This window comes from Chenopodium quinoa, unplaced genomic scaffold (assembly GCF_001683475.1).
Source record: "Chenopodium quinoa cultivar QQ74 unplaced genomic scaffold, ASM168347v1, whole genome shotgun sequence".
NCBI lineage: Eukaryota > Viridiplantae > Streptophyta > Magnoliopsida > Caryophyllales > Amaranthaceae > Chenopodium > Chenopodium quinoa.
In genome coordinates, this window is record NW_018742914.1 from 2,051,495 (window position 1) to 2,065,118 (window position 13,624).

General features: G+C 35.4%; 1 protein-coding gene across 2 annotated transcripts; it reads left to right on the forward strand.

The window, feature by feature from the left end:
* The first annotated feature begins 4,044 nt into the window (after positions 1–4,044).
* LOC110727854 (protein LOW PSII ACCUMULATION 1, chloroplastic-like) lies at positions 4,045–12,938 on the forward strand. 2 transcript variants are annotated; one of them, XM_021907432.1, is made up of 10 exons: positions 4,045–4,393; positions 6,427–6,530; positions 7,066–7,201; positions 7,330–7,561; positions 7,747–7,904; positions 8,446–8,634; positions 8,915–9,015; positions 11,031–11,127; positions 12,427–12,502; positions 12,633–12,938. In XM_021907432.1, exons 1-9 carry the CDS (start codon positions 4,142–4,144, stop codon positions 12,499–12,501), a joined length of 1,344 nt encoding a protein of 447 aa, XP_021763124.1. In that variant the 5' UTR covers positions 4,045–4,141; the 3' UTR covers position 12,502; positions 12,633–12,938. The 2 variants fall into 2 exon arrangements, with proteins under 2 accessions (XP_021763124.1, XP_021763125.1); XM_021907433.1 differs by having other exon boundaries at positions 12,651–12,938.
* Positions 12,939–13,624: the final 686 nt, after the last annotated feature.

Below are 13,624 nucleotides of genomic sequence, written 5' to 3' on the forward strand. Positions count from 1 at the left end.
GAAAAAAAACAATTAACACATAATGTGTAACATCCAATTTTTATAATTGCACATAATTTAAAATGAAAGAAGTATATGTATAGCATAGTGTTGGTATGTCATTTCATATTACGTGTGCAAATTTACGAAAACAAGAAGCACGCACGTAAAGCTAAGGATTTGTGCTTCTTTAATTTTCTTTATTGAATTGATCTGATAATGAATTTGATTTGTGACATACAGTTAACCCTTTGTGCCTTACTTTTGTATTTCAAGAAAGTAACTTCATTTCGCAATTTTCACAATTATTCTAGCATGTTCAAATTCAACCAATGCTACTAATAGCGCACTACAATAATACGATGATGATGAATGCATTATTTTGACTTTGTACTATATTGTCTATTCATACATATAAGATATACAAGTATATATACATAAATAAGATATTTTAAGGTTGTATATGTATATCAAGATACAGAGTGGTTAGAGATATCAGTTGTCAAAGTTGTGTGCATTGACAAGTGTATGTGTCTGTTAAACTGTTGTACTTAGCATGAAATAGGGGTGGTATGTAATTTAACAACTAGCTAATAACATACAATTTAGCATGAGATCTGCATGATAGCAATCATGCGCTCATCCCGCCCACTTTTTTTTTTTTTTTAGGATCACTACGATTATTGAAGTGACGTAATAAAAAAAAAAAATAGTAATTGACTTAGCCGATGTCCCACACGGTTATTTGTAGATTTTTTTTATAAATGATGGACAAGCGTTGTGATCATTTTATCTATAGTTACATACGTCATATTAATTTGTGTCTCCCTAATTTAGGGCCTGATGATTGAGTTGTACTATTGCTTGATTAGTCTATTTATGTGAACGAGCTAAAGAAATGTCAGTTATATTCGACTCTGATTCCTTAACTTAAGTTCACCTAATTTCCTAGATATTTATATTATCCATAAACATTAACCAAATCTACCTACTTATAGGTTCCTAATTGTTGTTCATTTCATAAAACTAAACTTGAGCAAATCACTTTCACATATGTATCATTGTATTTTTCGCATAGGCAAAATCCACGAATACAATTTGACAACTCTGCTACGGAAGATTCCTATTAAATGTATAGTTCGATGAATGGAAACTTGAAAAATATGCATCTTGCATGCATTTGGATATGTTTTATATGATTGAGTTTTAGGCCTTGAAAATTTAAGATTTGTCAATCCAAACTACAAATGTGGGCCTTATGGTGTGTTGGTGTGTCTTATTGAAGATGATTATATTAGATGTCAATTGAGTGGAAATGTTTGGTTAAATGAAACTTGAAAAAAAAAAAAATCAACAAAAAAGAATTTGTGATTCATTAACATGTAATAAGCATTTGACATCTTGCATGCACAAACCTCTAACGTAAGAACACTAACGGTGTGTTTGGTTTGAAGGAAATGGAGGGAAAGGAAGGGAAGAGAAATGGAAAGATGGAGTATCTTTCATTTGGATAACAAATGAGGAAGGGAGGGAATTGGAGGGAGAGAAATAGAAGGATTACATTGTAGGAAATTGATCCCTCCAACAATGGAGAGATTTGGAAGGAAAACTCATTCTTCTTCCCTCCCCTCCTCTTCTCCTCCCTCCCCTTCTTTTCCTTCCCTTTTCTTTATCCAAACAAACCATAAGATAGTAAGGTTTACCAAAATTTTACCTCAATGGACATGTTTTATGTAGGCCTTGAAATTTAGGGTTTGTCAATCCAAACTACAACTGTGGGCCTCATGGAATATGTGTCTTGGAGTGACAAGTAAATGACTCTTGGTGGTTCAATTTGTTGTGCAGATATTTGAAGGTATATGTATGGTGTTCTTGAAAGATGGGTGACCATTGTTGATGCTTGGACATATGTGATCGAGGAGTGAAACATACCCAACATTGTGTAGTAAAATCATATGATTCGAACACTAGACCAAGAAACATATAGTATAGTTGTATTGCCACTATGCCAAATTCTATGCAGTTTAATATATTTGCAACAAAATAGTCAAATTCAAAAGTTTGGGGCCCCATCAGATTTTGGGCCATGAGCAACAGCTCACCCTGCACACCATAAGGGCCGGTCATGGGTTGTGAGATCAAACCCCACTAGACGCATTTAGGGTGGGGATTCTCTTACCCATTCCCCACTTTCAAAGTGCCTAGCTCATTAACTCGGGGCGAGAGGACTTGTGAAAGAAACTCTACTAATGGAACTTATCAATACTATTCATATAGTAATGGTTGATGATAAATTAAAATTTCGAGTTTTAGTTTGGGGTTTGACAAAAATAGAATAAAGTAAAGATAAGCTGAAATTACTTAAACGACTCAAAATATAAAATTAAAATGAGTCAAAGTCTTAAAACAAAAGGTAATATATTAATAAAACTCTACTTGTATTTCTTCCTAGACCTAGTAATTATGTCGTTTGGGGTAATTTCGGGTCTAGTATACAAATGAGTCAAGTGCATGTTGTAATAATTCTCATGATTGCTTTTAAGGAAATTAATATACTACTCATACGAACAAGATGTATCTTTCATTTAAAGAGATCATTTGCTAAGATACTTCTCAATTAATTGTGTTTGGTTGAGAGTAGTCTTAGGATAGTAACTTCATTGAAAGTTTTCTCAGGTTGCGCATAAGTGAGGACAAAATGCGCCGGTAGAGCTTATGTTGGTCTGTGAGGACAGTGCTGGTCCCGAATGCGGATGTGAATTTCGTGACAATAGACCCCACCCTGATTTGGGGTCGGGGTGTTACACAGGTTATTCAAGGTTTTAGGTATTTTTTAGTCAATAGATAATCAAGTCAAGTTAGGCCGGATCATTTTGGGTCAAATCAAGTCATTTCAGGTCAGGACTATAATATTAGGTAGTTCATAACGAGTCGAGACTTTAGGACAAGATCAAATCCATTATACGTGTACATAACCATTTCTTTTTTTTTAAAAAAAATGTTATGTTGGTTTGGTACATGTTTTATCAATTCAATTCTGTTTTGGTCAATTAAGTCGGATTGAAATCAATTCGGCCATTTTTGTTATCAGGTAATTTTGGTTTTAGGTTTAGTCCGCGTCAATTTGAGCATCAGGTTTAGTTTGGTTCGATTGATTCAGGTTTATTTAGTTTAGGTAATTTCGGGTATTGGATAACTTTGAATTGAGTAACTTCGAGTCTTTGATCAAAATTTGGTATGAGCTCGAATAATGTCTATTTTGATTAGGGCCGGAATTTTTACGTGAGCCCATGGATAACCGAACCACTCGATTCGATTAAATGGATGAAAACCCGACAAAACACGGATTTTATATGGATGATGGCCACTTATAATTTTTTTTTTTTTAAATTTACAAATGTATTTTTACCTATTTTTATACTACACAAGCATATACTTTATACATAGTAGTAATATAAGTTAGACTTCGTATAATAATGTGAATATTAAGAAATTTAAAGATTTTGTCAATTATATATCAAATTCTTAGTTTATGTACATTAGTATTATAAATAAACAATGGTGTATTTAATTTCACCCGTCATTCACCCAATTCATTTGTGGATGATGGACGGTTGAATGTGGATAAAGAGTTAAATGTTAATTGATGAGTTGGATGACGGATAGATTGTTGACGGATGGACCCAATCCATCTCCGATCCATTGTCATCCCTAATTTAGTAATTTGGATAATGTGTTATATTAAAAGTTAAGACAAAAGGTGCACAATTGCTAATGATTTAGGACCTGTTTTGATTTGCTGAACATAACTGAATTGAACTGAACCGATTAGAGCTGAACTGAATTGAAATTAAGTTGAACTGATTGGAACTGAGCTGAACTGAATTAAACTGAAGTGATTGGAGTTAAATTAAATTGAACTGAATGGAGCTGAAATACATATTTTATGAGAGAAGAAAATTAAAAGCTGAAATAAATTGAACTAAACTAATTGGAGCTGAACTAAAAGTAAAGTGAACATGCCCTTGCTCAATCACCAAATCACAATTAGCGACATCCCAAAACGACTTGTGTTTATGTAAAGGTGGAAAGCCAGGGCCAGGGGCCGTGGTTAAGCCTCACTTGGCGCCTTGCTTGTTGTTCACAAATCAACCCCCAAAACATGGCAGTGGCTTCACTTATCCACCAATACCAAATCTTCTGCTACTCAAACCCAAAACCCCATTTTCATTCTTCAATCAAAACAAGAACAACACAATGGTGTCTCAACACCATTCCCAACTCTTCAACTGCCCACAAAATAGCTCGATTCTCTTTCATTTGTTGTACTTCTTCTTCTCCGCCGCCGGATACGGCTTCGCAGACGCCGGAGTCATGCGTCAATTCTGGACTCTCTCTCTTTTCCAAAGGAAGGGTGTGTTCTTCTGTCTTTCATTATAATGATTATGTTTTATCAAGTTTGGAATTTTGTGATGTGGGTTTGTTGAGTTTTGTTGATTATTTGATGAATTGATGAAAATTTTCATGTGGGTGTTCTTTGATTTTGACTTGGTTTAGAATTTGATAACGAAAATGTTGTTTTATGGGGGAATTTTGGCTGTTTATTGGTATATTATATGGTTGATTGTGTAGTAAAAGATGTAGATAGGCTTTGTGATGAAGTGGAAATGAGCTGATTTGTTTAATTTCGAAAATTCCCTAAGATGAAATTCAAGATTTTGGAACTAGGTACTCCAAATTGATACTGTATTTGACTATTTCAAATCAGACTCGGAGAGCCTCCAGCCCTCCATGAGTTCTTTTGCCATAGAAATTGGACAATCATAGGGCTTTCAATTTACCTTTTTTTTTTTTATGATAATGTGTACTTATAGTTTGTTCGTTTTATATTACATGAACTGAGAATTAGTGCAAGAATCGGCGATTAAAAAAACTGTAATCTTTGGGATGAGGACACTTCTTCACTCCAGCTCCATTTGATTTGACTGAAAGTTCTTGCAATGGAAAATGATTTCCATGAAAATCAATCATCAGGTGGAAATTGATTTCAAAATTAGTTTTCCTTTGTTTGGTTCCTTATAAGAAAGGTTATAGAGAAAGGGAAGGGAGAGGATGGATGGGAGGAGAGTGAAGGGGGATATTGCAAGGTGCAACCAAGATCATTTTTTTGTTTTGCCAATATCTTCTCTAGGTAAGTGCAATGGAAAAAAATAGCCTTTGTTGAACCATGTACAAGGTACAACTGACGGTACCTAGAAATTTGCTGCAAAGGTGGTAATGGGTAGGGCGTAAAATAGGGCTTTCTCCATCTTTGTAAGAAGAAAATATCTCAATCCTTGGGAGAGCTAATTCACATCCATAGGATCACTATTTCACCCTTTTTGCAAACCAAGCAAAGGAGAATGGAAAATTCATATTCCTTGAAAAGTTTTCCACCCAACCAAACACTCTCCAAATGTGCCTATGTATTATCATTACTGTGTAGAATCTCAAACCATCCCTATCCTCATGCTGAGTATATTTCTTTTCTGCTTCCCTTGTTTGGGTCATTTAACGTGAAGGAATGGACCTGATATCAGTGATTGGTGATGGTTCCTTGGGGACAAAAATACAGTTTTGGCTTCCCTAACTGCTGACTTGCTTGACTCAACTCCAAATGCGCCTTCACCTACCTTCTCAAATTTGATTCTCCAAATCATGGTGGCATGGTGCCTGTCTGATTTTGATGTACATACCTCATTAAATTAGACTCGTGGTTGAATATCTTTGATGCAAAAGTGCTATATTCATTGGATTTGGTCCTCATACTAGCTTAGTGGTAAGCTAATTTTGGGTATTTGATTCTGCTGCTAGTTTTCTTTCACCATGCAATTTTTTGAATCTTACACAGGATAATCACTTTTGGTTCATGTAGCCGACCCCACTTATGTGATTAAGGCTTTGATTGATTAATTGACTTCTGAGGGGAAAGCATCTTCAATTAATCTAATGAAGTAATCATGGATTTAGAATAAACCATTTCATCCCATGAAATTTATTGGAAGCTTATTGTTTCTCTTTATGGTATTACGATGACAAACACCCATTGTAAATCCCGACATGGGAAGCCAACTGGATTTGGGGAGGCCCTAATGTGTGAACCCTTACCCTAATTGGTATAAGACAGTAAAGAGTTTGAGTAATTCTTCCACTGTTGATGTGCCTGTCTTCACTCTTTCCTACCCCCATAATTTTACTTTAGGCTACATTGAGGGCTATAATTGGCCTCACGATTCAAGTACTAGGTCTATCTTGAACTTTTCATTTCCCAATAGAAAGAGTATATATGTAAATATATTTTTTTCTCCTTTTCTCTTTTGCACTCTTAAATTAGGATTGTTTCTTGCTGCACCTGTTAAATTCTCCAAATTAAATTGACTTGAAAGAGTGTCCACTTGTATTTTGCAGGTTAGAGAAGCTCTGATACAATTTGATACAGCACTTAGCTTGAATCCTAATACTATGGAAGCTCAAGCAGCACTTTACAATAAAGCATGCTGTCATGCCTACAGGTAATTTATTTATTTTTCTTGTGATCCAGACTTTGATAAGTGTGCTTTGGAATCTGTTGTCAGTCATGTTTCAGATATCAGCGTTGCATATTTATTAGTCTTTCCATCTCTAAATCTTAATACCACAAAGCAAGACTTGCTACTTAACTTTCCAATTGCCGTAATTGGTCTCCTTCAAAGAAACACACATGTTGTTTATGTTGTTTTCTTCTTATAAATTAGGCATTTCCTTTTATTTTGGTTTCTAAATTTATCCTGGAAGTTCAATAGCTTTTCAAAGATGTTCTTGTGAAGGAACTATTTTATACCAAAAGATCGAAATGTTAGTGGACATGAAGCAGATAGACTAGGTCAAATGAATATTTGAAACTCTTGACAGATAGTACAATTTCCCTTTAATCTTTGTGCATGCATGATGCTCTTCTTCTTGCTGACTCTCATGTCTCATCTATAAATAATCCAGTGCTTTGAAAATCTCTAAGATTTATTCTGACAGAGTTATACTGGTTTTTTGGTTTCCTTTCTTTTGAGGCAGGGGGGAGGGAAAGCTAGCTGCTGAGTGTTTGCGCACTGCTCTTAAAGATTATAACCTTAAATTTGGGACCATCCTCAATGACCCAGACTTAGCCTCTTTCAGAGCTTTACCAGAATTCAAGGAATTACAAGAAGAGGTTTTAGTTGTCAATTTTAATGACTGACTTCTTATTAGATACTGCTTGTATGAGCTTCAACTATATTAAATCCATTTTCTTATTCTTTGCTTTCAAATAAAATCATTGTTATCCAATCAAAAATGCAGGCTAGACTTGGTGGTGAGGATATAGGCGATAGTTTCAGGAGAGACCTCAAGCTCATTAGTGAAGTACAAGCTCCATTTCGCGGAATCCGGAGATTTTTTTATATAGCTTTTGCAGCAGCTGCAGGAATTTCCACTTTTTTCACATTACCCCGGTTGCTCCGAGCAATTCAAGGAGGTGAAGGTGCTCCTGATCTATTAGAGACTGCTGGAAATGGTGCTGTAAATATAGGAGGTAGACATGACATATTATATGTATTCCTGATATACTTTTCTCTGCACTTGTTAACATCAAGCACATGGTTTGACTGTTTGAGTCACGTTCACTCTTTATGGAAATTAACTTGCTTGAGTGTTTTCTAATGTGTCACTAAAACATTTCTTGAAAGTAATTATGTTATAAAAATCAGCAATGTGCAGGCATTGTTATTCTGGTGGCACTGTTTCTCTGGGATAATAAGAAAGAGGAGGAGCAGCTTGCACAAATATCTCGAGATGAAACTCTATCACGGTTACCTTTACGTCTTTCTACTAATCGGGTTGTTGAGTTGGTGCAGCTACGGGACACTGCTAGACCGGTAGGTGTCCATTCTATTTACAATTAATACGCAATTTACTCTAGGAAGAATGTTGTGATTTTATATTGTTGTTTATATTGTTGTAAGCCATGCAAAACTATTTTCACAACAAAATTTTATGTCCTGTCAATTGTACCTTATTTATTCTTTCCCTATTTACTCAACTGATCTTATGCTTCAATTAACCATCAGTTATACTTGTGATGATTATGGACTTAAGTAGATCTCACTCTTAAGTCTTATCCCTAAGATAGGAAATACTGAATAGCTGTCCAGTTGAGTAAGTTGCAATGCATTCCTGGCCTTTTTCTCTAACTGTACATAATATGATTAGCAAAATGGTCTTGGCTCTTTTCTGGATAAGGAAAGATCAAAGAATGATAACAATAGCTTAGGCTTTGACTCCAGTTTACAATAAAATGGCATGTGTTTTTCCCCTTCGTGCGTTATATAGTAACAATTTATAGTTGTAGATGGGTGTATGGTGTTGAAGTTTCTCTCAATTAGTACCCTCACTTGCTGAGATTATGTTTGATTCTAGGTTATTTTGGCTGGCAAGAGGGAGACTGTTTTCATGGCAATGCAAAAAGCTGAAAGGTTTAGGACTGAGCTTCTTAGAAGAGGTGTTCTTCTAATTCCTGTCATTTGGGGTGAGGTTGAGGCAGCTCCAGTAGAAAAGAAGGGCTTTGGGGGTTCTGCGAAGGCTGCTGCTGCTCTTCCCTCTATTGGGGTATGTTTATTCTATATTTTTACTTCTAAATAATTTGCAATTGAAGGATAATTTTGCTGCTGCAAAAACCAGGATTTTCTAACATAGCCAACTAGAAAAAATGTAAGGCTGGCAATTGCCACTATAACTTGAACATGTAATCATGTTGTGCATATTAAGGCTGTTTCTAATAACTACTTGATTTGGAAATGATTTTGCATTTTTCATCAGTGTTAAGCATAATTTTATCAACCTGCTAAATCTTAAGAGCAATTTTGTTTTCTTTGCTCTACCATTTTAGGACGACTTTGAGAAACGAGCTCAGTCTATAACTACAAAATCCAAGTTGCAAGCTGAGATACGATTCAAGGCTGAGGCTGTGTCCCCTGCAGAATGGGAAAGGTGACTCCGCTTTCTATTTTGCCTACTAGTTATCAGTTGCAAACATAGAACTATAACCCTGGAAGGATATGCCACTTTGTGAATTTAGCTAAACATAATCTGTTACTCTTTTTTTTTAAAAAAAGGAAATTATATACAACTATCTGTCTACCTTTCTCCCAAATAGTGGATCTTCATTGCTCCCAATTTTCCATGCTCATTGTGTTGAAGTTCATAATAAATGCAGTTTATGCTGTAGGTTAATTTATTCAGTGAGATTTGAAGTTAATTGAAATTTACTAGTTTCATTCAAGGTTGCTTAATGATGTTTTGTGAATGTTCACCTCTAGTATGTGCATGTAGTCCTTGTACAGGTGTTTCCTTGTATCCGCAGCATACCTTAGCAGCATGTTCAGTTTGATTTATAACATTGTAATCATTAGCAGTAGGATACAATTATATGTGAGAGTCTAAAGTAACTGTCTTTTCTCAACATTTTTTCAATGCAGTGAGACTGATAAAGAAACATTAGAATTATTAAAAAAAAATTCCAACTTTTTTACTCTACTTTTTATTTCTAGCTTAATCTGTGTGCCAAACTCACATATGAAGAAATCAAGGATAGGAATAGTAAATTAATGACAAAACTAATTATGACTGTCCACTTTAAAAGGTCCCAACTTTTGATTATTTAAAGGCAGTCCCAAATATGATGTTATTTTCCCAAACTGACCTTTTATCTGCACAATTTTACTGGCCCTTGGATATTATTTTATAAGTCTATTGTTATCCTCCTTCCTCTTTTATCTCTGCAACCCAACCCCTTCCTCATACAAAATATCTACCCTGAAATCATCACCATCACCACCACCTATCATGCCCTCACAGTAGCCTAACCACCTCACCACCCTCTCCTTTGTCACTCTAACCAGACCACCGCCCACAGCAGCCCTGCCTACCTCATTATGATGGCCATACAACCTCCCCCCATAGAAGCCACCTAAATGTGCCTCCGTCCAATTCATCTCTACCACCAACCCCGCTATGACAGCCACCTTATTATACTCCACTCAAGCTGACACCACCATTCCTGTCATCTCCTTATATGGAAGTAAAAGACCGAAAAGAAAGAAGAAGAAACCAAAAAAAGGATCTGTTGAAGAGGAGAAAGAAATCAGCAGCGAGCAGGATAATGGGGAATAGGAAAGATAGAGATAGAATATATATGGTAGTTGCTCTAGGTACAGCGAGGGAGATAGAATAATTAAGAACCACCATGGCCATTGATGTAGTGATTTGTGAGGGGAAAATTTAATTTATTTCCAGCATTCTGGTTGGTGGTGGTTTTGCGTAGGAGGGGATGGTGGGTGGTGGTTAAATTATGGAGTTGTTCTTTAAAGGAATGAGAAATGAGGGGAATTTTTTTTTTTTTTTTTTTAAAAAAAAAAAAAAAATCCCTGGAAAAGAAAAGTAATGCATTTACTTTCAGCAAGTCACAAGTCATATGGGACCATTTGAGAAGAAATTCTCATAATTGGGACTATCCCTAGTTAAAGGAAAGCTGAGACCTTTAAAAGATGATCGGCTATAGTTGGGAGCTTTTTGTCGATTTTCCTACCATAGCAATTTCCTGTAATAGTTGTTTTTTTTTTTTTTGAAAAATGAGATCATATGACTCTAAAATGCAGGTTTTTGAAGTTATGCTCATTGGGTTTTTATATCGTTTTTAAACGTAATGAAGAATGTAGTCTGTGTAAGTAGATTTGTGCCTTTTCTTCTTCATTATTATTCTATGGAGGTGATTTATAGTAGTTCCTTGTTTGAAGAATAAATCTGTGTTTGGTCTCTCTTGTCTGCTGTCACTATGCCACAAGATGCAATATCATCCTATGTGTATTTTGTTTCTTTGTCTTTCCTTACTTCTTCCCTTCTGTCACCAATCCCTGGAATATTTAACAAATTATTGAAGAAAGAACGAGAACCAACCTGGAACATATATCAATCTTTAGGGTCTGCTTATCTTATTCTAATTTCAGATGGATAAAGGACCAGCAAAAATCAGAAGGAGTCACTCCTGGTGAGGATGTGTACATAATACTACGCCTAGATGGTCGGGTTCGCAGGTCAGGCAAGGTTAGTTTTCTTTAGACTATCAATCAACTCTGCTTCTGCATGTACTAGATACCTAACATTGCAATGTTTTTATAATGGCTAATTAAGCTTTTCTGGGTGGTGTTTGGATATTTGAAATCATTCTTTAGGGGACCCCTCTGGCCCTCTCTGCATTAAACAGTTGTTGAACCTCCATCTTGCAAACTTGAAGTGGGGTGGGAGTATATAGCGTTGGTGAACTGTTTAAATCAGTAGCTTAAGGAGCTTTTTGGACATCTGTTTTGGGTTGAATAGTTTTTTAGAGTAAATTATGTGGATGCAACAAAAAGAAACAGTGTAATTGGCGAGGAAGGAGGGGGTTGAATAGTTTGTAGAGCAAATTATGAGGGTGATACCAACAAAAAGAAACAAAGTATAATTGGATTTTTTTTGGATTGTTGAGGAAAAAGGAGAGAGGGAGCCAGGGAGGGGATAGAGAGAGATTGAGATCTTAATTTGTGATTGGCTTTTTTGCTAACATTTATATTGGCTTTTGGAATTTGTCAAACAGCCAAAAATTATGTTAATCCCTCTTTTCATTGTATATTCAAGACTTGAGAGTTAAGACTTAAGACTAGGGACTGCGTTAATTTAACCCTTTTCTGACTTTCTGTTGGTTGGAAGCCTCTTTATGGACACTGAGTAATTCTACTGTTGATGTACTTCTCAAAAATTGCACCCGCCCACCCAAAACCAATCCAACAACACTGACACCACTAATGTTTTTGTGCCACCCCTAAAACTTTATTAGCCCTATCCAAGGCCGAGTTTGGCTATGGCAAGGGTTGGTGAGGCCAACAATAGCATTGGAAAACACGAAAAGGGGGAAGGGGAAAGGCTCAAGCTTGGTGACGATCTATTTTTGATAAAAGTGCAAGAGAAGATGGTTGTGTGAGGGTGGTCATGGTGGAACTTTGAAGGGTGCATATGGAGAGTTATTATTTTAACGACTTATATTTTTAGTTAATGTTAGTTAATCTATGGTTACTAATTAATTGCTCACTTAGAAATTGGAAACAAATGGTGGTTAAATTATGAATCTAATTTTTCATCAAGAGTTAGATAAATTTTTAAAACCAATATATGTGCATTTCAATATGACATTAGGGATGATCAAGAATTTAGGACTTTCTGTGATGCTGTTACCATGTAAACCTGGTTTTTTCACAAGCAGCATCTCTTCATCAGCCTTCCTTCAGGATTTTAGTATACACTAATACAGGTGGTATCTTTACTTTGCATGCTATGTAGTTAAATATTTTTGAACTTAAATGATTTCAGGGAATGCCTGACTGGCAGCAAATAATACAAGAGCTTCCTGCTATGGATAATTTGTTAAGCAAACTTGAAAAATGAGGTACTTGGCTGCATTTTCGGCTGGGTAAATTTGCTTTGAGAAATACTTTTTTTCTAATTTTATTTTCCGTGCAATGGCATCTCATTTTTTCATATGTGGTGTGTTCCTTGGTTGACATTACTGGTGTAAGCCATGGTTAACAAATTAGACATGTGTGCAATCCAGAAGATTTTGAGATCTCAAGTCTTTTGCCGCTCAACATCCTGCATTACAGTGTAGATGAAGATATCTTATACAAAGTATAATTTTCATTTGTTTTACTTGTTGTGTACTTGTTTTGGCATTTTGATGTCATGATGTGCAGTTTTAGTTTTCTGTTGTATAGCTAAAAAGCCATTCCTGTAGGCTATCAGATGCTGTGGATATCGATTTGATTATGAATTCAGCACGAAAATTGAGTTTAAGCCCTTACAAATACAATGTTTATTCCACTGAAGTGTGTACCTAATAAGTTCAATCCTCCTTGGGACATCAGAAATATAGTTGTATAATGTTTACAACAATCAGATTATCTCCTTCAATACCAAGCTTGAAAACACCGAAATTCTACGTGCTAAGATAGGCCATACAGGCTACTTTTGCAACCAAGGGAGAGGAACTTAGAAAGGCTCCAGCAAAAGGCTCGCGCTGCTAAAATTTATCCTCAAGTCATTGCGAAGCATTACACCAGCTTTATTGAAGTAACTGGAAATATTACTCCGTAGTATTTAATATTTATCAGCCAAATAGGCGCGTAAATGGAAGCCATAACTTTACTCTGAATCATTCTAGTTTAACAAGCTTTTTTGGTTTAAATCTTGAGAGTAGAATCAAATACGAAGTATATGATATTGAATTTTGTCTGTTTTTTTTTTTTTTTTTTTTTTTTTGGGATGTCTGCATTAATGACATTACTAAATATGTATATTTTTTTTCTAGAAAAAAAAGGATCTTGTCAATTTTTTGAAGGAACTTTGAAATCATTATTGGAAAGATTATATAAAACAGAAAATAATCAAGGTATCAACCTAGAAAATCTTTAGGCGTCATTTCATAATTGTAATATGGCTAATAATTAGAATATAATAGATTAACCTAAGGCAACAACAACAATTATCATTGTCCATTATTCGTCTAATCGGA